Here is a 23326-nt window from a genome sequence, read left to right as displayed (position 1 = left end):
ATGTCCTATACTTACATATAATTACAAATACAAGGAGAAATACTTTACAAACTAATATTAATTAAAAAGAAAATATGAAAATTGTAAGAGAACAAATAAAATAATCTAAGTTGGAACAAACAATTATACCACAAGAAATAAACTTCAACATATATAAGTAAAACATATAATGGGACAGATAAGTAGAGAAAATTCCTACCGAATCAAAAAGCAAAGAAAGTGAGCATGGACTGTCTCCCTAAAAGGTATAAAACGTAAGCTATGATCTATCCAATCCCTTACTATGATACTTCACAAGACAGCCGAACTGAATGACAGTTTTCTAGGAAATCAAGCCTATTTTTTTTTTACAATTATTTGCTGGTTTGTGTGTTTTAAATGTAAAAAGGTCTCTGACTTCCATGGAAAATGTTTAAGTAGAAAACTTATCTCTGAAATACTATGCTTAACATGAGAGTAACACATGAGAGGGAAGACTAGCAGGGTAACAGAACAAAGTAACCTGACACAGAAAAAGCAAACATTAAAAAAAGTTTTTTAAAAAACCATGAAAACAACTATATTTAAAATTTGTTCCAATTATTATAGAGTCTTCATTAAAGTTACATTATTTGGAAAATTTATAAAGACCAAAACAAAACTCTAAGTAAAAAATTATTAAGAAGTAATGTACTTCTTTTTTGGCATATTTTCTCACCTAAAGGAAAATGAGGACATTTGAATCAAAATAAATATTCTATAGGTAAAATGAATCTCTAAACAGTACTCTAAAAAATTATTTTCATTGGAATTAGAAATAAATATCTACTTGCTAATGCAAATTGTTGTTAGGTATAATGGGTCAGTATAGAGTTTCTTAAAGTCTGTACATGGGAAAATTTCAGACTATGAAATATATATATAAAAGATTAGAGAGGTTTATGAAAATAATAATTCAGCAACAGTCAGTTCTAGCTCACTGCAGAAATGTGTCTACTTACCTAAGTTGCTTCTATATCGTAACTGATTGCGGATACTGTACAGGACAACCTGCTTTTCATATTCTCTCTGTGAATTTCCAAGACTCTAAAAAAAATTTTCAAATAGATTTAAAATAGTTTCTAAACTATAGTACTTTTCCTCCATAAAATTTCAATACCATGCCCCTTAATTTTATTCAGGAATCTCTAATTTCCAGAACAGAGTACAGAAGATTTTCTTGAATTTTATTATACTAATTTCCTGCTATGGTATTAGAACAAAAATTCAGCGTGTTTCTTTTCAGTCTGCCTTTCTAAAAGGACTTACTGAAATTATCTAAAGTATAAAGCAGTTTGAGAGCGTAACTTCACTTAAGTTAATAAAAAACTAAGTTCTACTGATAAAGATTTCTTTCCTAACTGTCGCCGATTTGTGTGGATGGATTAACCGTTTCTTGCAGTTCATTTATTTAAATTTAAGAATGACAACTAAAGAGAGATCCCTGTCTGATAACTATAGTTGAGGGCTATGATTATTAAATATTAAGATTTCTGGAGAATGTACATTTGAAATGTACCTCTAAATGATAAAATTACTTCTTAAAATGTCATCTCATAGCCTCATCAGAAAACATTAGACAATTTTGGAATTCTGATAGAGTTTTTAATGAGCAAAACACTTTGTAGCTGTGAATCTGGTATTTTAAGTTCAAAACTGGGTACTCATGAAAGCAAAGAATCAGTGTGTCTGATTATAGCTAACATTATATTCAAAGTGAGACCATAAACTTAATATGTGACTGCTACCCTCCTTTTCTAATTACTAGGTATGATCTTTCCAGCACATTATAAAATAAAATTAAACATCTTAAGAGATTAATGACAGAAAGATCAGAGGACTCAATTCATACACTTCTTACTCATAGGTTTTTGAAAGGTAAATGTCCATACACATATTTCCACTCAAGGCAACCTTTACAAGACAAATGAACTCACATCTAAACAATCAGGCACATAACTGGAACCACTGGTGAGTAGCATTTTAAGAAGAAAGGGATATAATGTGAGAAAACTAAAAATCTTTATTCCTGTATCTATGTTAACTGATTTATCACTGGTTAAACCACAGCCCACACTACTGCCACAATGTATGTGCCTGTGTTGTTTTCATATTTTAACATTATGAGTAGTTAGAAGTAAAGTGCATAGTAGAGTACCTACTCTCCCATCTTTTATGTAGCATCAAAGCCAGGGTCAGTACTGAAGATATTTAGGGGATTCAAAATATTGGGCTTCCTATAAAACTTTTAAAGGATCTCCTCTAGCTCTACTGCCAAATAAAAGTCTCTTTCTCAAGGAACACAAAACACACACATACAGAGCAGACAATTTGCTAAAATCTTAGCAACTTCCAAACTTAAGGATTTGCTCTTCTGCTTCAAAATAAGTCCCTTAATTTATCCTAACTTACAAGCATTTCCTCCCTTCAAAACTCTATTCCTGGTAACTCCAGGATAAAAGTGTACATCAAGCCATTTATACAAAACATAAGGGTCCATTATTCGTAAGCCAATTAGAGAATACGCTATCTACTAAATATCTAAGTCTTTGCGTTAGTCATTAAGTAATGACTGGTCCTGATCACTATGTGTTTGTATACACAAATAACTAAAACCTACATTAAAAGCTGATTTTATTCCTCACTGCCCACGCACATAAAATAAAATTGCTTTTTGCAGGAAGACCAGCTTCTCTTCCACTCCTACCCCAAATTTCCCACCATTCTCATTTTAAAACACTGTTGCCACTACAGGAGGCAACTAAAGGAGGTCATTTTACTCTGAGGCAGTGTTGACCTAGCAGAAATACTGACCAGGTCTGACAAATGAAGTTGGGCTACATATAAAAGGAACTGTAACAGATGGGGTGACACAGGAACTGACTGTAAAACACTCATTGTGCATCAGATTATGCCAAAAGCATAAAGAATTCCTTCTAAAGTTTTTGCTCCTACAAACCCCAATCCTAATGGGCACCTCTACCAAAACAAACAAACAAACAAAAAAACCCACAACATTTTTTAAACTGACCCTTCTTGGATTACACAGAACATTATAATATATCCCTTAAAATAAAACTATGAATTGTTTTGAACAATGAATATTGGTAAACTACAGAAAAATCCTGAAATAATGACCCAATCCACAACTTTTTAATGTATTTTTGAAAGTGAGTATAGCCATATCACATAAAAATATTTCACTTCATTTATATAAAAACTATGGGCATGAAAAACATTTTTAAAAAAATCTGAATCACCCTCCCCCAGCTTTCAGAACTGGGAAATATGAGTCACTTCCAAATTAAACTCATCAAAACTTACTCGAAACTCTTATCAAAGTACTTAGTATCTGTAATGCCAAAAAAAAAAAATGCTTTCCATATGAGGACTATTCCCCATGTTTTGACTGAGCTTTATTTAGCTCCTGGAGAAAAAAAAAAAAATCGCAGACTGATGCTATCATTCATTTACTCCAAAAATATTTACTAAAAGCCAACTATGCAACAGGTGCTCAAAATACAAAAGCAAAAACAAGTAATATAACCAGAAAATGCAACACAGTGGGATAATTACTAGGGGTGAGAAATACAGTTTTGGGGCAGCACACCTGGAGGTCAACCACCCTAGATTTAGGTCAGGGTAACCTTCCCCGAAGAGTTAGTATCTGGGATTCAAAAAGAAGCAACAAGCAATCTATGGGGACAGGGAGTGACAGGATCGGGTTTGCATTTTCAAAGCCTCACCCCAGTGTAGAATGAAGAATAGATAGGAGGGTCCTTTTCTGAGGGCAAGGGACCAGACAGAAAGCTGATGTCGTAATTCAAAGTGGAGCCTAACTTAGGAAAACAGTGGCAAGGCTACAGAAAGTCTACGAGGTAGTTTGTGCAGATGGGTTTTGCAACATCTTCTACGAATGGAAGCTTATCCTAAGCTAACACAGCTATTCTTTTAAGTGATCTTACCAAAAAAAGTTTTAATTTAATGTCACATTTGTACATAACTATAACACTGTTCTGAGGTTATTTTTAATAGTCACGACTAAGGTTTAGAAATGCTTTTGCCAATACTAATTAAAATCAATTATTCATGCTGGACATAATCGAATCATCCATCTTTCCTCTCTTATGCTACGTTTATTTTTGTGAAAGGAAGAGTAGAGGAAAAAAATGGAAACAAAGAGAAGGACTGTTGGTTCTTCCAGTTGTCTTGCTGTATGTCACAAAACCCTAGAAACAAAAAGCGTCCATCAAAGCCCTCATTCAAGCTTAACAAGAGAACTTTTTCCTTCAGGGTTAGCACTTTCTTCTTCCAGTTCAAGATTAATGCCACATGGGCGGCCGCTGCCACCCAAGAGTTAAATTTATCTTCCTACTTTCTTGTGTTTTTGGAATCTTGAAGTGAAAGCATTTTCTTTGCCACATGACGCACTGCCAGAATCTCAAATTATTCATTTCCTGTAACTAAGACCCCAAGCTGGGAAAGAAGGCAAAGTAGTAATTCTTATACCTTCACCACCACCATCCCAAACTTTCCAAATATACCAGTGCCCAGCATCAATGGAAAACAGAGTTTCACTCTCAACCACATAGAACGGCAGGAACTTGAAAGTCAATCTACAACCAGAGAAAACAGCGCCTTCTATGCAGCACATATCACTACCTGCATAACATTTACCACCACCTGCCATATTATGTATTTATTCATTTATTTGTTTATTGTCTTTCTTTACTAAAATGTAAGATCCATGAAGACAGGACCTTTGTTTGCTGACTGCTGCAAATTATCCGCACCTAAAACAAGGCATAGCACATAGGTGTTCAACAGATATATATTTACCAACTGAGGAAAAAATGATACTCAAGCATTTGAAAATTCTCAAGGACCTCCTGTCACTCTGTTTTTGAAACATCTCTAATAAAGCCATCCTGTCGAGAGGCCAAAGTTCAACAAAACAAAGTAAAAAAGCCTTTCAAAATCTGGCCCTGACTGCTACCACAACCACGCACTCACAAAGCCCCACCTCCAAACACGTCAATACATCTACACCTCCAGACTCTGGTGATACTAAGTCGCTCACTACTCTCAAAACATGCTTTCATTCGTCCAAACTTTTAAAAATGACTTTCCCTCTCCCTAGAAAATCTTTAATCCCTCTTGTCTATCTCTTATTGGTCCTTTAAGGACCAATTTAAATGCCTCCTCTACACATCCCGCTGACAACCCCCTGGACAATTGCTGACTCTGTCCTCTGAGCGCTCGCATATACCATCACGCAGGTTCCTGTGAGCAGCTAACGCCCTGTAACGTATTCATTTGTTTCTCGCCTCTTTCCACCATCCCGAAGTTCTGGAGGGCAAGGGCCGTGTTTTAAATCTGTTTCGAAGGTGCCTAGCCCAGTGCCTGGTTGAACGGAGACTGCGGGCAAAGGCGCCAGGCGAATCCAGTGGACATCCCATTTTGCAACGGCCCCATCTTGCCCCTGTGGCCCCAAGGCCGTCCCCTCCTCACCCCTGGGCTGCTGGTCGGTTACCCCGAGACCCTGGCGGAGGGAAGGCCAGGAGTCAGCGGAGAGGCGCCAGCCCCGGCCCCGCGGACGCGGCGAGCAGGTGGCGGCGGGGCGGGACCCCGGCCCCAGGTTCCAGCCGTACCTGCCTCACGTTGGCCGGCAACTTGCTCCAGGGGTAGTTGTGCCGGATGTGGAACTCCACGTCTATGTTCATGATGCCGGGAGCCCGGGCGGGCAGAGGCGGCCGCGACCGCGACCACGGCTGGAACGCTGCCTCCCGCCTGCCCGCCCTCGGCCCGTGTGAGGAGCCCGCGGGAGGCCCCGCACCTCACACTGCGGACGGCCAGGGCTGCCCCATGGCCAGGGCTCCCGAAGGCTGGGCGCGGCCCGGGCCACAGGGCACAGGAGCAGCGGAGAGAGGCGGCCAGGCGCCTCGGCTGCTCCAAGTTTCTTCCTAGTTTCGGCCCGCCGGAAATGGCTTCGTGCGTGCGTCACTTCCGCCCGTTGGCGCGAGGCGGGGAGGGGGCGGGGCCCGGGGCTGGCCTCCCGCGCCGCCCCCTGCACGCTGGGGGGCGAGGCAACCAGGTAGAGCCCGGAGGTACCCCGATAGGGGCCCCCTGCCCGCGCGCTCCGTGTGCCTCTGTGGTCTCTGGATGAGGTAACTGGGTTTGCATTTGCATTTGGATGACCCACTTTTCCTCCAATGTGAGCCTGGGTGACCCAGCAGGTGGTTACAAGCACTGGGTGGGCTGCCTGAGAAGGAGCGACTTGGGAAGGAGCTGGCTTCAGATAGTGCAAGAGCAGTGAGCCCCCTGGGGGCTTTCATAGCCAACCTTGAACTGAGGCCAGATGGACGGGGTCCAGGCTCATGAAAGAATGTATAAGACAGAGCTTTTACCCCAGTGGAGTGGTGGAGCAAAGGTCTAGTGTGTCCTTCCCTTCTTGGTAGTGGCTGCATCTTGTAGGAGAGAAACGTTGCGCTCCCCTGCAAAGATCCACATTCTTAAAAGGTGGAGATTCAGATGGTGCTGACAAGTGGGGGAGCCCAAAGAGAATCCAGGAAATGGAGAAAGATCCTTGCATTCAGCCTCTGGGTTACTGCTTCTGCTCCATACAAATGCCTCCAGAATTACCTTTTAAAGGCAGAAATTCACCCTATCTTAATTTCAGTTCTAGTGAGGTCTTTGGAAACACTTTCTTTCAGAATTCGTGACACTGGCTTAGCAAACCTGTGACCATTGTTACTGGCAGCAACCAGGACAAGTTCAGTATTTTTGTGTCTATTTTTCAGTTTTAAACCATGGTTTTAAATAATATTTTACTACACACCTGACAGATGTATACTCAGAACTTTTTATGTTGCCTAGCACATAGCTCAGCAGCTGGCCAGTCTGATGCACGGCAGGGACCTTATTATATCTGATGAGTTGAAACAAATATGGTCCACCCTGCCCTCCCATAAATGTATTGGTCTCATATTATCCAAATATAAGAGCCCATAACTAAGTGCTTTGAATCCTATGTCTACAGACCTTCGTCAAAGTAACCAAAGTTAAAAGAACTCTGACCATGAGACGTTTATTCAACAAATGTTGATTGCCTGCCTGCTATGTATCAAGCTTTTGACTAATACTAGAATGTTATTTCTCATAACCTTATGAAAGAATACCATTCTTATGACCTCAATTTAACAGAGGAGGAAACTGAGGCTTGACAGGGCTGCCTGACTTGCTCCCAAGATCACACAGGTGGTAGTGATGGAGCCAACCCAGAGCCTAAGGCTCTAGCATGCTAGAACCATTCTTTCAATTTCTCAATTCAGACTCTCACTGAACTGTTCTGCCTCCTGTTCCAGTTCAGACAATGTCCATTTAAAGTCAACACCGTAAATCCCCTCACAGTTTTTTTAATAAGTAAGTGTAAATAATAACTCATACTCTTCCAAAGTCTAACTTTGAGTTAACGCAACGTAAGTAACAACAAAAATTAAAATCAATATAATTTTTAAATCCCTGTAAACCATTGTTTAGGAAATTACAACAAACAGTTGAGTGCATGCTAAATTCTTCTTTTTTGTGTAACAGCAAATATTCAATATAGTGTGGACACATCAAAAACTCCAGAAGTAGACAGGAGATGGTGGCTGCTAAATCAGTAAGACACAGACTTTTGAAAATTTGACCATGAAAAGAAAAGACACTAACTCAGTAAGTAGAATAGGAGATTGGAGTAGAAAAGATCCTAAGCCACTAAGCAGCTGAGAAAGGCAGAAATTTGAAGGAGGAAATGGTAATGGATCAAAGCTACGTGTGGGAGAAGTCTGAATAACAAGCCCTTCTAAGTGGGGACTGTGACAGAGTTTGGCTTATGAAAACTGATCTGCCTCATTTCCCCCACGGTGTCCAGTTTTGAGAAATGGGAAACAGAGCAGTTCAGAGAAACCACAGATTAACCCACAGGGCTCGACAACCCCTCGGCTGGGAGGTTCAGGAACAGGACCACTCCCTCAGACACCAGGAAACAAGAACAACTCACTGGGCCCCACACGTAGTCCTCATTATATCATCGAGACTTTTTGGTAAACAATCATGTCCATCCTTTTAGGTCCTTGAGTCAAGCCCCTGCTATTTCTGCTTCAGTAGACCTTTGCTTTAAAAATTCCAGAGAGGTCAGAAACTGCAGTCCCAGAAGCTGCCATTCAAATTAACCTTGTGGGTAAACCATGAGTTCAAAAATACAGGCATAATGAGATTCGCTCTTATCTGGATTTACCAACTTGGACTAGGGAAAATTACCCAGTTGGCTTGAGCAAATTGCCCTTCAGAAAGACTATGGAACAATTTTATTCCCACAATTCCAACAAAAAATAAGCAGAGACAACCTGAAAGTAGGGAGCTATCTGGTGGTCTAATTTCACACACTCCAAAATGTTACTCCTCGTGGTAGATAGAATAGTGGCTCCTAAAGACGCCCAGGCCTCAATCCCTGGAACCTGCGAATGTATTACCTCATGTGGCAGAAAGGACTTTGCTGATGTGATTAAGTTAAGGATATTGAGATGGGGAGATTATCCACGTGCGGTCACTGTAATCATGGGGTCCTTATAAGACGGAAGCAAGAGCATCAGAGTCAGAGATGGAAATGTGACAACTGAAGCAGAGGTTGGAGTGACACAGGACAAGAAATATGGGCAAGAGCTTCTTGGATCTAGAAAAGGAAAATAGATTCTCCTCCAGAGCCTCCAAAAGGATCATAGCCCAGCCAACTCATTCTGGACTTCTGATCTCCAGAATGCTACGATAATAAATGTGTGTTGTTTTAGGCCAGTAAATTTGCAGGAGTTTGTTCCTGCATCCATAGGAAATTAATATACTCCCATAATAATAAAATACTCCAACATCTAAACAGCTGATGCATCGAATTTCATAATTCAATCATTGTAATTGAAGTGTAAATACCCTAAGGAGGAATAACAGCTTTTTTTCACTTTTTAGTATATATGAGCTATCAGATCCTTTTCTGAGGGGAAGCTCAAAAGAGAATGAGCTCAGGGATTAGACGTGGCCAAGGAAGCACCTGTAGAGGAGGAAATGGTGTCTCGAGAAACAGAAGAGGAAGTCACTGTAAACATTTTCTGTTTTACAGTTTTGCCCTCGCCTGACCTTGGCCATGGCTTTCCCTACTGAATGTGCTTTGCTCTGTTCCATGAACCAATGCATCACCCCTTGACACTCAGACAACACCATGGCCTGGCTTGTTTCCATGGAACAAGCTTTTGCTCTTGCTGTTCCCTTGAACTTGAATGCCTTTCCCCAGACTTTTGTGCAGCAGGCTCCCTTCATTCCGCCCGTGGTCACTCAGAGTGGCCTTTGCCACTTCTCTGTCCAACCTAGCCACTGCTCCCCTCCTCTGACCAACACATTACCTTGGTTTATTGGCTTTGTTGCAAAGAATCACTACCTGACGTTATCCTGCTTAGGTTCTTGTTTATCTGTCTCCCCAGCAAGAATACAATCTTGATGGGAGAAAGGACCTTGGCTGGTCATTCATCAGTCTACCTCCAGTACATAGAATCGTGCCTCGCACATAGTAGGTGCTCAATAAATGCCACTGAATGTGTGAATGAATGAACCAGCTATGTGACATCTGAGCTCTCACATGTCACCTTCTCAGTTAAGTCTTTCCCAATCACCTTATTTAAAACTAACACATCTCCAGTCCTCCTCAACCACCTCCCATATTAGTTTTCTCCATAACACTATCACCATCTAATATATTTAATAATTTACTTAGTTTTAATAATTATTTGTCTCCCCCATTAAACTAGAGGCACCTCAAATGTAGGCGCTTTTGTCTGCTTTGTTCTCTGCCGTGTCCTCGGGCTTAGGGCAGCATGTAGTATTGAATGAATGAATAGATCTGCATAGGGAGCAGAATTCTCATAAAAAAATCCAGATTCAGGGATTCTGTTGAAAATGTGGGCAATCCCACAGCATTTGGCCCCCTTTTCCACACCAGTCAGTGGACCTGAGGACCAGTTTCCTGGCTTAAACGAACATGGGCTTTCTCCAGACTTACAGACATAGAAAACAAACTTATGGTTTACCAGGGGGAAAGGGGATGGGAAGGGATAAACTGGGAATTCGAAATTCGCAGATACTGACTACTATATATAAAGTAGATAAACAACAAGTTCATACTGTATAGCACAGGGAGCTATATTCAATATCTTGTAGTAACCTATAAATGAAAAAGAGTATGAAAACGAATATATGTATATATATGTAGGACTGAACTATTATGCTGTACATCAGAAATTGACACAACATTGTAAACTGACTATACTTCAATAAGAAAAAAAAGGCTTTCTCACGGGCGATGTTCTCACCATTCCCGCCTCTGTTGTGGAAGTTGTCAGTTGCAAAAATCATCTCACTTGTACTTTGTTTCTCCCAGGGTAGACACATATTTCTGTTCCCTCATCTGTCAAAAGTGCAGGAAATGAAAGCTAGTCTGGAAGGCCCAGCCATCCATCCTCTTTTGCATCATAGACTTGGGAAATACCAAGACACTTAGAATTCCCTAAACATGCTATGCTGCTTCATCCCTTTTGGGTCTTTGCATATAGAATACCCCTCTCTGGAATGCTTTTCCCCATTCCCTACCTGGAAACCTTCTCATCCTGACACTGTGAATGAAACACTGAAGAATCAGGATGTGAGGATGGAGAAGTTGGAAGAGACAGGATTGTGTGGGACTGTTTTTCTCTACACTAGGGAGTTTCTAGGATTTTCTTCTACATGTGGTGGAAAACAACTTAAAAGTTAGTCTCAGAGAAAAGCAGAAAGATTCTTTGCCATGTAACCTGTGAAATATTAACATTATATATTTATAGAAAGAGGATGTTACATTTCTGCTCTCCGAAGTCAGTCTGTGTTTAGAACATTCGTGGTCTGATGTGGAAATGAGTACTATTCCAATATCAAGCCAGGTCACCTCAACTCAAAGGCTGAACAATTGTAATAGCTAAGATGCCCACTAGGGGCTGATCTCACACAACATTTCTATCCCTAAAACCTGCAAGTTCTACACTTCCCCATTTCTTTTTTTTTTTTAAATGCTTGAAAATATTATTTTAATGGTGCTATATCTTATTAATGTGCCCAAATGTACTAACACATTGCCCTATTACTAAGTAATTTTCTTGCAGCTTTTTAAAACATTTTTTATTGAGTTTTATTGAGTCAGTTTACAATGTTGTGTCAATTTCCAGTGTAGAGCACAATTTTTCAGTTATACATGAATATACACATATTCATTGTCACATTCTTTTTCACGGTGAGATACCACAAGATCTTGTATATATTTCCCTGTGCTATACAATATAATCTTGTTTATCTATTCTACATTTTGAAATCCCAGTCTGTCCCTTCCCACCCCTCACCCCCTTGGCAACCACAAGTTTGTATTCTTGTCTATGAGTCTGTTTCTGTTTTGTATTTATGGTTTTTCTTTTCTTTTTCTTTTTTTAGATTCCACATATGAGCAATCTCATATGGTATTTTTCTTTCTCTTTCTGGCTTACTTCACTTAGAATGACATTCTCCAACCACAGCAATCAGGCAAGAGAGAGAAATAAAAGGGATCCAAACTGAAAAAGAAGAGGTAAAAGTGTCACTATATGCAGATGATATGATACTATATACAGAAAACCCTAAAAGGTCTACACAAAAACTACTAGAACTAATCGAAGAATTCAGCAAGGTAGCAGGTTACAAGATTAATGTACAAAAATCAGTTGCATTTCTTTACACTAACGATGAATCAACAGAAAAAGAAAGTAAAGAAACAATCCCCTTTAAAATAGCACCCAAAGTAATAAAATACCTAAGAATAAATCTAACCAAGGAGGTGAAAGACTTATACATGGAAAATTATAAACCATTAAAGAAGACTTTAAAAAATGGAAAGATATCCCATGCTCCTGGATTGGAAGAATCAATATTGTTAAAATGGTCACACTGCCCAAGGCAATCTACACTTCCCCCATTTCTGACTATTGACTTTTATCTAAACCATTCTCTCAGGCCTTAATATCCTTGAAATTCTTTGTCTGATTGTCTCCAGTATCTGATAGCACCAAATACTTTTGATTCCTCCTGGGAAACTGAAGTATTTAGGACTGCTGAGCAGTGGTCCAGCTGAAGTTTGTACAATCTCAAAGCCACCATTGAGCCTAAAGTTTTGTGACCCTTGGTAGCTCAGGTAGGCAGGACAAATCGGTCAGCTACAAGCCAAGATTTATCCTTAAATGGAAATACTTTCACAATATCTCTGATGAAGGGTAAAATCACATTTTGAATAGAATTTGTGAATTCCACAGTAGGTATTCACTGTATTTTTTAAAAGAGGGTGGACTACCTTCAAAATAACTATAGGAGTAAAAGAGACAAGGATATGAAAGTCCATAGAAGTGAGGAGGCATCTGGAGAGTTCCTCTAATTTTCCGCCCTTTACCTCATCAAATTAGTTAACTTCAGTAAGTGGATAAGACACAGAATAAAAATTTCAATGTCTTTATTTAAAAATTAGGGGATAGGATAATTTTAGGAGCATGAGAGTCACCTGAGAAGTTTTTTAAACTTACCAATATCCAGACCTCACATCAGAACAATTATATCAGAATTTCTCAGTTGGAGCCCAGGTACCGCATATTTTAAAAATATTTCCAGGTGACTCAAAGCACAGAAAGTGTTGACAACCTGTTTGGGCCTCAGTTACTCAATAAGCATTTGTTGAAATGAATTTGTCAAATGAGGAGATTAACAAAGATGACTCCTAATTGTCCATTCTAACTCGACAACTCCATAATTCCATGGCCCATGAAAATATGCAAAATAACTCCCCCAGTCTAGGCGTTCCTGAATGAGAAATAAGCGGGCATCTATTCAACATTCATGGAGACCAAAGAAATAATTCTCCATCCCTTGATAACCGCTGGGAGAGCCGTAAGTGAAGAATTACATGCTATTGGACTAATATGGAAATTATTTGAGTTTGTGTGAAATTTATGGCATTGGTCCATCTCAGATCTCTTAGCTCATTTGGGTGTATTGTCACAGTGGCTTAGAACTTGGCTAAAAAGAAATATTTTTTGTTTCCTTCTATATTGTGTCATTCAAACTTTATACTTTTAGAAAGATGTAATCTTTTAGCTGCCCAACAAGAAATACAAGTTTGTCTACTAGTGTAATCTGTGATCAGGGATTAAATTAAGCAAGGTAGTACTGTTTCACGACCTCTATAAATGAGATCTCAGTGAGAGATAGGATACTTTCTTGGTTACAATTACAACTGATTCCAGGAAAATGTAAATTGGCTCGTCCTTGGCCTAAGCATTTGTTCTCTCACTTTACAGAAGTAAATTTCTTTCTTTCAGAATTTGCAAAGATTTAGTTAAATGTCACTAGTGACCATATCTTTTTAGAATTTGTGTAGCCTCGAAGCATAGTAATTGTTTTTCTTTCTTTTTCTTTTAAAGGATATTAAAAGCCAACTGGATCATGTACTAGTGAAAGTTAGCCCAGGAAAGCAAAAGTCAGGGAAAAATTAATCAAAAAGCCAGTATCAACCATTTGCCCTTGAGAAGGTAAGGACTATTACAAAGAAAGACAAAGTCAAGGTTCATCTTTTGAAATAAAAATATACAATTTTTGGGTCTGTCCAAGACAGTAGTTGTGAAAGCCAGGCTTTGTCGAGAAAGAATTTTCTGAATTATTTTATTTTGGTTTCCACTGGCATACCTCGAGGAGAACCGGGGCGGGGGGGGGGAGCACTACTGCCATTGTCCCAGTGAGATGGCTATATTTAAGCAGAAAAAGACTGAATTAAGAGTAATGTATACTTGAAACTAACATAATATTGTAAATCAATGATACTTCAGTAATTAAAAAAAAGTATCTTAATGAGCAGATTTAAGGCCTGACCCCCTGCACACACACTTCCTAGTGGGTTAAGTATGTGAGGATGAACTGATCCACCTTCAAAAATAAAGCGGCTCCAATTTTATTCATCTGTATGAATAGTCACGTATGAGCATTTTCAACCCCCAAAGCAGCTGCCAGCTTTAATCTGAGCTAAGACTTATTTTCTGCACAGAGGAGATAAGGAGCAAGGTTGAACCAGAGGGATAGTCCCTCACCACGTGCCTTTCAGAGAACTTCAGTATCCACACGTCAGGGTCCTCGGGCAGCAAACACCAGCAGGGCCTGTGAAGAAGGGAAGCAAGGCAGGTTCCATGGACCACTCAGAAGGAAGAAGAACTTAGAGGACCCAAACTGTGTGATTTACTGAGGACCTGTGTCTAAAGAGAACTGTGAGTCCTTCAAAGGATCAAAGTTTCCATGGGATTCCTTTAGGCAGATAAGCCTGACCCATACCGAAAGTGTATGGGCCAAGATTGCTTCAAGGACTCCAGCAATAAAATGAACACAAACGATTGCAATTAACTCCCAAATGTGAAAGAAACACCAAGCAGTTAATATCTGGGATTAAAGGAAATCCCAGAGGAAAACCTCTCACTCTGTAAATAGGAGGAGAAGATGGGAAAACTCAACACCTGATTCTTGCAGCCCCAAAACAGAAAGAGTTAGCAACTGACTTTGCCTTGCTGCCAAATACTGATTTCTGATGCTAGAAGAGGATTAATTTAACCAAAAGATACATTCTTTCAACAAAAGTATGTCAAGTGATTTCTATATGCCAGATCCTATGCTAAGCCTATGGGAATATGGACACGAATAAAGCATGATCCTTACCCTTAGATAACTCACAATCTAGAAGGGTTGAGAATCCAGGTGCTTAATTTGATGGAACATAAGGCAGAACACAAGGATGAGTACAAGAGAAGATGTGGGTCCAGTGGAAGGCAGTGGCTCTTCTGACTAAGGATTCTGGAAGTAATCATGGAGGAAATAGCTTTTTTTTTTTTTTTTCTGGGCTTTAATGCTTGGCCAGATCTGAAGGGCGGGAGGGAAGGTGTTTTGGCCGGCAGAGAATGGCATGGGAGGGGTCACGGAGGCCAGGGCATACTACAATAAAAAGGACTAGGTGACGCTTTTGCTAGACTCTGGTGTCTAGTAAGACTTAATGATTTAACGACCAGAAAGCCCCCACCTGAGAGATGACTTGTCCTCTTTTAGCTTGTCAATGTTTTACGATGTATTAATACATTCTGATCATAATATTGATCATTGTATTTTAAAATCCTAACAAACATATTCAAATACAGAGGATGGACCTAATTTATAATCTGTCCTGTTTTTACATAGAACACCCTCCCCCAAATTTTTATATGACCAAACACCAGGACAAGGAAAGAGATGTGGACTGGCTTAAATATTGAAAGAGATTAAGGTCACTTGTCATTTCTTTCCAAGCCTGCGGCCACTAGCTTCTGAAAAATGAAAAGCTAGTTGTTCATTTTATAAGTAAACCATGAAGTTAAAGATTCACCACATAGTCCATGAAAAACCAATAGCTGGTACAAGCTGGTACCGTATATTTATTTCTGATATGAGAAACGAGACACGCCTGTTATTAACAAATAATGACATGGTACTGAGAAAGAATACAGTATACCCCGGGAAACATACCAGAGCTGCTTAGTCACATCAATTCATCATGCCAGTAATTATTTCTAGGCTTCTCACCGAGAGACTTCAGAATTCTCTAGACCAAGAGTTCTCAACTAGGGGCAATGTCGTCCCCAGGGGACATCTGACAATGTCAACAGACATGTGTGGTTGTCACAGCTGGAGAAGATAGTACTGGAATCTTGAGGGTAGACACCAGGAATGCTGCCCTAAAACGCATAGGACAGCCCCACACATACGGAAAAAAAAAAAAGAAGAATTACCTGCTCAAAATATCAGTAGTGCCCAGGTTGAGAACTTTCCTTGGCACAAAACCATCTGGCATGAAAGTGAGCATTCTAAAAGTGTTCACTCCCCAAATTTCTGACTATAACTCCTATCTCAGTTCTGCAGATTTTTGGTGCAATCATTGTACAGAAGTCCACATCCACCCAAATTGATGGTCAGATAGAGAAGAGTGGCCTAAATTCAAATCCTCATTTGATTATTTACTGAGTGGAACTCTCATTGCTTAACCTCTTTGTGCCTTAGGTTCCCCATCTGTAAAATAGGGAAAATAATAGTTACTGTCTTATGAAGTTGATGTGATGTTTAAGTAAACAAACAAATGTAAAGTGCTTAGAACAGGGTCTTGCCCACAGCACTAAATAAATGTAAAATTTTGTGTTATTAGCATTCATATTATCACTTGGCACAAATAGAAACGTAAGGATTTACATTTATCTAGACTAATTTCCAAAAGTTCAATCATTTGAATAATAATTTTATTATTTCCAAGTATCATCTAAATGACCCTTTACTCAAGATTTTTCTTTAAATTGTCACACTTCACACTCCTTATAAACTTTTCTTGTCCTTCACAGGTTTGATATCTTAATTTATTTTCCTAATACACACAAAATCATGCAATGCTTTTTTTTTGTGTTCCACATCAAATCATCTCTTGTGCCCTCCTGGTAAACAGAGCACAGTTAGACAGCCAACCCCTTTCTCGTGAACTTTTGTCATTCATTTGACTGCTCAACAGCTAAACATTTCATTAACCTTCTTGGAGGCAGAGTCCACCACCCATCAAGGAAGTTATAAATGCCAGTATTCTCTTTCCCAGCTGCCTTTGCAGCTGAGCCATGAGTACATGACCTCGGCTTCCCCATCAGACGTGCTCCTGCCGGAGTGCGAATCAGGAGCTGGTGACCAGAAGAGGCAGCCACATATCAGCCTTCTCCGTCTCAAAAGATGAGCTTTGGGGGCTATAGAGGCACACAGCCCTGGGAGGATGAGGTGGCAGGGATTTTCCAACTGGCCCAAGATTCCCCAATGTCAAGTGAATTCTCAGAACTGCAAACTCACATGTGAGAGGGACCAGGCAAGTCAGACAAGCAACGTGAGACAGTTCGGGGGTGGGGGGACCGTGGGAACTTGAGGTCTCACTCTGCATCTCATGTGGGCATCTACTGCTCAGTCCTGGCCGTTTATTTTCACGTGGAGATAGAAGCCCTGTACTGTCAGGTCTGATTATTCAAGAGAAACCAGAATTCTGAGTTTTATGTAAAATTCATGGGCCACCAATTCAAATCAACAAATAAAAACTCACTGTGTGGGGCAATCCTGATGGGCATGTGCCTGTGAGCTGGCTTCAATCTCAGACCATCAAATTGCAAACTCCAGGGTATTCCTAAATTCCTTCACCTCTCACCTCCCCATCAGTGGAAGGTTTTACTGAGAGAGAAATTAAAGCAGCCTCTCTACCCCTGTAATATTTGTAAGACTTCAAGTAGTTAATAATATCATTAGTAACAATATTATTAAGTAATAATAATGTCACTTAATCTTATTAGACATTAATATTTATTAGGTAGTAACAGTAGTAAGCAATGGGAATACTAGTAAGACTTCAAGACTTCCACATTTTCTGCTAGCCTTCCGGGTAGAAGCCTTATTCCCTGAAGACAACACAGTTCCATGTGTCTGTACTTCTGCTCCTGTTTCTTCATCTTCCTTTATCAGCCTCACTTTGCCTGTTTACTTTCCCTTCTGAACCCCTACTGAAAGGTCACCTCCTTCTGGAAGCCTTTTGTGATTTCCTCTCCCGCTTCCTCCTTCCCCACTCATCCGCCTTAGGTTAGGTACATTAGGGGGTACAATCCCAGGGCAGCAAGAGTGAGGGGAAAATAGTATGAGTTGGGAAAGGACAAAAAGCAAACATAAGATGCTACGTTCCTAAACAGGACACCACTTCTCAAAAAAACACAGTCACTTAGTCCTGTGTGATACCCTCAAGATGCAGTATGAGAGTACTGTACCTCAAAACTGTTATGGGGGGGAGGGGGGAGGAATCTATCCGCTGGCTCCTTCCTGTCTCCAGCTTCCCACGGATCAAAGTGACTACCCCCCTCCCCACCACAATGAGTGTCCAGGTGCACACAGGTCTAACAGGCCCAACACTGCCTCCCCCGTGGCACTTTCCCCATCGTATGAAATGATGCTTATGTGCATTTTCAACCATTACACAATCACTGACACCAATAGCATCTTTATCACTGTATCTTCAGTATTTGCAGATTGCCCAGCACACAGTAGAGAGGTAGGTGAGTTTGGTTTAGTTTGGCAAATATCTGTCAACCATCTAGAGGTTGTCATGCGGAATGAAACACAGAGGTGGGTGATAACCACGTTGAAATACCAAAACCCATTTCTCTACTCAATACTGCAGCTTTAACAAACCTTGCCGTATTAGGATTCTCCAGAGAAACAGAACCAATAGGATGTATATATATAGCGAGAGAGAGAGAAAAGAAGATTTATGATAAAAATTGGATCACTGTATATAAGAGGAGATTTATTATAGAAATCGGTTTGCACAGTTGTAGAGGCCAAGATGTCCCACAATCTGCCATCTTCGAGTGAGAGAATCAAGAAAGCCAGTGGTTATAATTCAATCCGAGGCCAAAGGCTTGCGAACTGGGAGCTCCAATGTCCCAGGGCAGGAGAAGATGGGCGTACCAGCTCAAAAAGAGAGAGCAGGAATCAGTTCTTCCTTCACCTTTTTTTGTCCTACTAGGGCCTCCAAAGGATTGGGTGGTGCCTGACCACGTGATAAGTGAGGATCTTTTTTACTCAGTGTCCTGAATTGAATGACGATCTCTTTTTGAAATACTCTTACAGCCACACCCGGAAATAATGTTTTACCAGCTACCTGGGCACCCCTTACCCCAGTCAGGTGAACACATAAAACTAACCAGCACACTTGGCAACCCAGGGTGCAATGACTTCCAGCCTCACTCTGCATTCCCGCCCCCAATGGCCTCTCAGGCACCGAGATTCTCTTCAGCTAGCACGGGGCAATCTTAACGTGGGTGGTGGCTCCAGACAAAATTCCACCAAATTTTTAAAATTCTGCAGCAGATATAACATCTATAATTAGGCACCTGGGGTTTTACTCCTGTGATGCTGATGCCGAGTGGCATCCACCGGCCTATACACCGCAGTTGACTTTTCTACAGGAAGGTTTTTGTGTATTTTTTTCAACCAAATAAAAATGTTCCTTTAAATGGCCTTTATTGTACTACTTAGTTTTAAACCCTTGCTCCAATAGGATTTCTCTCTACCCCCAGAATCCCTCCCGGTGACACTGAACCAACAACAAATGAGCACTTTTATATAGAAAAGGAGGGTCCATCCAAATGGGATTTCTGTATTTGTTCCGGGGAGGGGAGGTGGTAAAAAACGTACCTTTTGCAATTCTTTTCACTTTTCATTTTGTGCATCCACTGTGCATTCTTTGTATGTTGTTTTCTCAGCTATTTACTAGACATCTGGGCACAGAGCACCCAGCTAGCCCTCTTCCCTCACGGATACTTTAAAAGGCTTCGATGTTTTTGAACCATTTAACATGTTACCTCAAAAGTAATTTGCAAAACTTTCAATTCTCTCTTCTCCAGGGGCTGATAAATATGAGTGGGATTAAAAGGTGGATTTTGAAAAATAAATTATGAAAAATAAAATAAATTACCATATCTAAATTACGAATTAAATCCCTAGTAAGGCTTGATTCCATCTGTTACTTTAAGAATCCTAACTCTAAAAGTAATCTTGACTATCGGGAAAGGACAGGAAGCCTCGTTACCTGTTAAAAAGTGACATATAACCTTCATCTCTTCATTTTTCAGCAACTGCATTTCCTATGGCATCCTGGTCCACAGGTGATTTATTAACTTCCTGTTGTATTAATTATTTATCTGTTATCACTGTGCATGACTTGTATAATTTTCTACAGCCTTTATTTCAAAAAGAGTTTGCGAACATTTATGAGATCTGAAATGCAGGCTGAAAAAAATGTCTATGGACATTTGAACAATGTCTTACTTAGTCTACCTTTTGCCATGTGTAGTTCATCAAATAAAGCTTAATCAGACTCCTGAGTGGAGCCCACACATGCTGTGGTCCTGGGGAGGGCAAATGGCCTCAGAACAAATAACTTTCAACATGTACCTTCTTTATAGAAAGTTCAGGTCTTGAAGTCGGCCAGAAAAACAGAGCCAAAATGTAGGGGAGTTCAAAAGGCATGGAACTCTTATCCTAGGAATCTTCATCACTGTGTACCCTTATAAAGTAAAATTTAATTTATAACATGGAACAGGCTTTCAGATGCCATAAAAGTAATAGGAGTCTGAAAGTGGGGGTCTTGCATCTTGCTACTGACACTGCTTTGTCCAGAATCATGAAATGAAAAGCTGGAAATAAAAGCATTCTTTCCCACATTAACATGAGCAGTGTTAGCCTTGGGCACATTTTTGGCACAGCAACAAAAAAAAGTCTGTTACTGATGTTAATACATTTTAATAAGAAAGGTCTAGATAAATGGTCCTAGGTGGAATCATAGAATCAAAGTAGTTGTAAAGCAGATGGGACTTTATAAGGTAGCTGGTTTAACCCCTGTTGCTTTAGAACTATAAAAATGGAAGCACATCAAGAGGAAGGGACTTGGATCATCAGTTAATTACAACGATGTAAGGTGGGGTGGAGCATCTTGGGACTGAGGTTGCCAGGGAGACCTGTATGTCCCTGCAGTGACCGTGGGCAGGCAGCCACCTGCTCTACCTCGTCGCAATCAGGCTGGCCCTGATTCTAATCAGATTTCTTTACACAAATTAAATTTACTCATTCTAAAAATTAAATTAATTAAATAAAATGTCATTTATTATTAATTCATAATTAAAAACTAAAGCTATCTGAGAAAAGACTGCTTCTGTTCATGTGCTATGTATATTCCCGGAAATCTATAAGGTTAATCACATACTCTTTTTCATTACAGATTGCTGTAAGATATTGAATATAGTTCCCTGTGCTATATAGTAGAAACTTACTGTTTACCTATTTTATATATAGTAGTTAGTATCCGCAAAGCTTGAACTCCTGGTTTATCCCTTCCCACCTCTTTTACCCCCTGGACGTCTTTTAAATGCTAAATCAGATCTGCTCTCTTATCTAAAATTCTTTAGTGATTCTGCAGTTCCTTACAAGTAGATTCCAAGTCCCTCACCCTCAAGGCCCTGCCCATCTCCCTGCCTCACTCTCATCCCACTCTCCCCACCCTCCAGCTGCCACAAGGACACCTTTTCTCTGTTATTCAAATGTACCAAGGCCTTTTGACCTCAAGGCCTCTTTTGGCCTTAAATCGCCTTCCCTAGCCCTTCAAACGCTGTGTCTGTCGATGGGGCTCAGCCCCCAGCCCCCTCCTCACACAGGCCTCTCCTTCCTGCCCCCTGACAGGTGGCCGCCCCAGCTGCTCACCTGCATATCTCCCTGTTTCTTTGTCACAGCCTCGCACTTTTCGCAGTCTGTCACTATGTTGTTTGTGTCTTTGTCTAGACCTTGTATTTTCCCCAACAGAAGGGGCATACCACCAGAACCCGGACTCGGCCTCATCACCACCAACCCCCAAAGTCTAGCAGAGCACCTGGCAAGTAATAGATACTCAGTGGATTATCTATTCAATTCATTCAATTCATTAACTAAGTAGTGGATTAGAATGCGCTAATTCATCACCTTTACAAGTATGGTGGTGGGAAACAATTTAAGGATTACAAAATCGCTTTCATACACATAATCTGCTCACCTTTGAGTATGTAGGTGAGAATCCCAGCCTTCCAAACCTGCACTGGTTTCAGGTGAGAAAAACCTGCACGTGTGCACACACACACACTTTTTCCAGCCAAATCATCCATTTATTTAAGGAATGTCTGCATAAATTAAATTCCTGCTCAAGAAATTTTTATACTTCTTGGGGTTTGTCATAATAAAATCTGGCCTGTGACAGCTTTCTAAAGAATTCCTTCTTCTCAGTTACTCACTCAACAAATATACGTATATATCTGAAAATATATGTATATATATGTATGCATATGTTGCTTTGCTGCACACCTGAAGCTAACATTGTAAATCAATTACACTTCAATAAAAAATTTTTAAAAAATTAAAATTCCTTCCTTCCTCTTGGTCACTTACTCCACAAATACATGTCAGCTACCATTATTACCATGTGACAGGTGCCATACAAGCTCCAGACCTAGAAAGGTGAAAAGGAGAGAGTCACTGCCCATGGGCAGTCCTATTCCAGGGTGAGAACTAGCAGGGAAACAAATGAAAACAGTACCGTGGGGTGAGGGCTGACCTGGAGGCTGACCTCATCCCACAATGGTACATGTCCATTTGTTTTATCTCATTTTTTTTGTCACTTTCTCTGATGAACCCTCTTGACTTCTCTGATAGGCTCTTTCTTTTTCTCTCTTTTTTTTATTTTATTTTTTATTGAAGTGTAGTTGATCTACAGTGTTAGTTTCAGGCGTACACAAGGCAATTCAATTATACATATACATACATATATATATTTTCTGTACAGATTTTTTTCCACTACATGTTATTACAAGAAATTGAATATAGCTCCCTGTGCTATACAGTAGGTCCTTGTTGTTTATCTGTTTTATATACAGCAGTGTGTATCTGTTAATCCCAAACTCCCAATTTATCCCTCCCCTACCTTTTGCTGTTTGATAACCATAGTTTGTTTTCTTTGTCTGTGAGTCTATTTTTGGTTTGTAAATAAAATTTTTATCTATTTTTAGATTCCACATATAAGTGATATCATCTGATATTTGTCTTTCTCTGACTTACTTCACTTAATATGATCATCTCTAGGTCCATCTGATGTGCTCTTTCCTCTTAACCACCCTCCAAATATGCTTTCCAAGCAGTGCTCTCAGTCTTCTAGTCACTTTCTCCATGACCTGCCTCTGCACATCTCAAGACTCCAACACCCGCAGGTGGATGGCGCCCTGACCTGATTTCTCAGACAAGCCCAGTTCTACTTCCTCCCCCTGCCCTCTGAACTTTACCCTTTGGGGTCTCCTGGCAACTCAGCTTCTACATTTCCTTACTAGAGCAGCTCCTTCCTTGGATGTCCCATTGTGAAAGATGCCAGCATGGAGTCCCCATCTCTCCCGCTTAAACCCTTGAGAGTTTCCCGTTTGCCACTATCCAAGTGCAGCCATTCTCATCCATACCAACGTTCCAGCCTCCCTGTCCATGTCTCCTCAGCTGTCCCTCTCCCTCCACACACCACACTCCTGATCGCTTCTCATCAGTC

At 40.3% G+C, this 23326-nt stretch overlaps 1 protein-coding gene across 1 annotated transcript in view; it reads right to left on the bottom strand.

Annotated features, from left to right (window-relative positions):
* The window catches only part of FAM91A1 (family with sequence similarity 91 member A1), a 39263-nt gene extending 33256 nt beyond the window's left edge, over nucleotides 1-6007 (bottom strand). The window contains exons 1-2 of the mRNA XM_072949679.1: nucleotides 5670-6007; nucleotides 981-1065 (exon numbers count right to left, since the gene is read on the bottom strand). Coding sequence (XP_072805780.1) covers nucleotides 981-1065; nucleotides 5670-5741 — 157 coding nt within the window. The 5' untranslated portion in view covers nucleotides 5742-6007. The remainder of the gene's footprint in view (nucleotides 1-980; nucleotides 1066-5669) is intronic.
* Between the last annotated feature and the right edge of the window lie 17319 nt (nucleotides 6008-23326).

The sequence above is a fragment of the Vicugna pacos genome, chromosome 25 (genome assembly GCF_048564905.1).
Source record: "Vicugna pacos chromosome 25, VicPac4, whole genome shotgun sequence".
Classification (NCBI taxonomy): domain Eukaryota; kingdom Metazoa; phylum Chordata; class Mammalia; order Artiodactyla; family Camelidae; genus Vicugna; species Vicugna pacos.
Note: the sequence above shows the minus strand (reverse complement) of the source record. Positions and strands in the feature narration are given on the sequence as shown.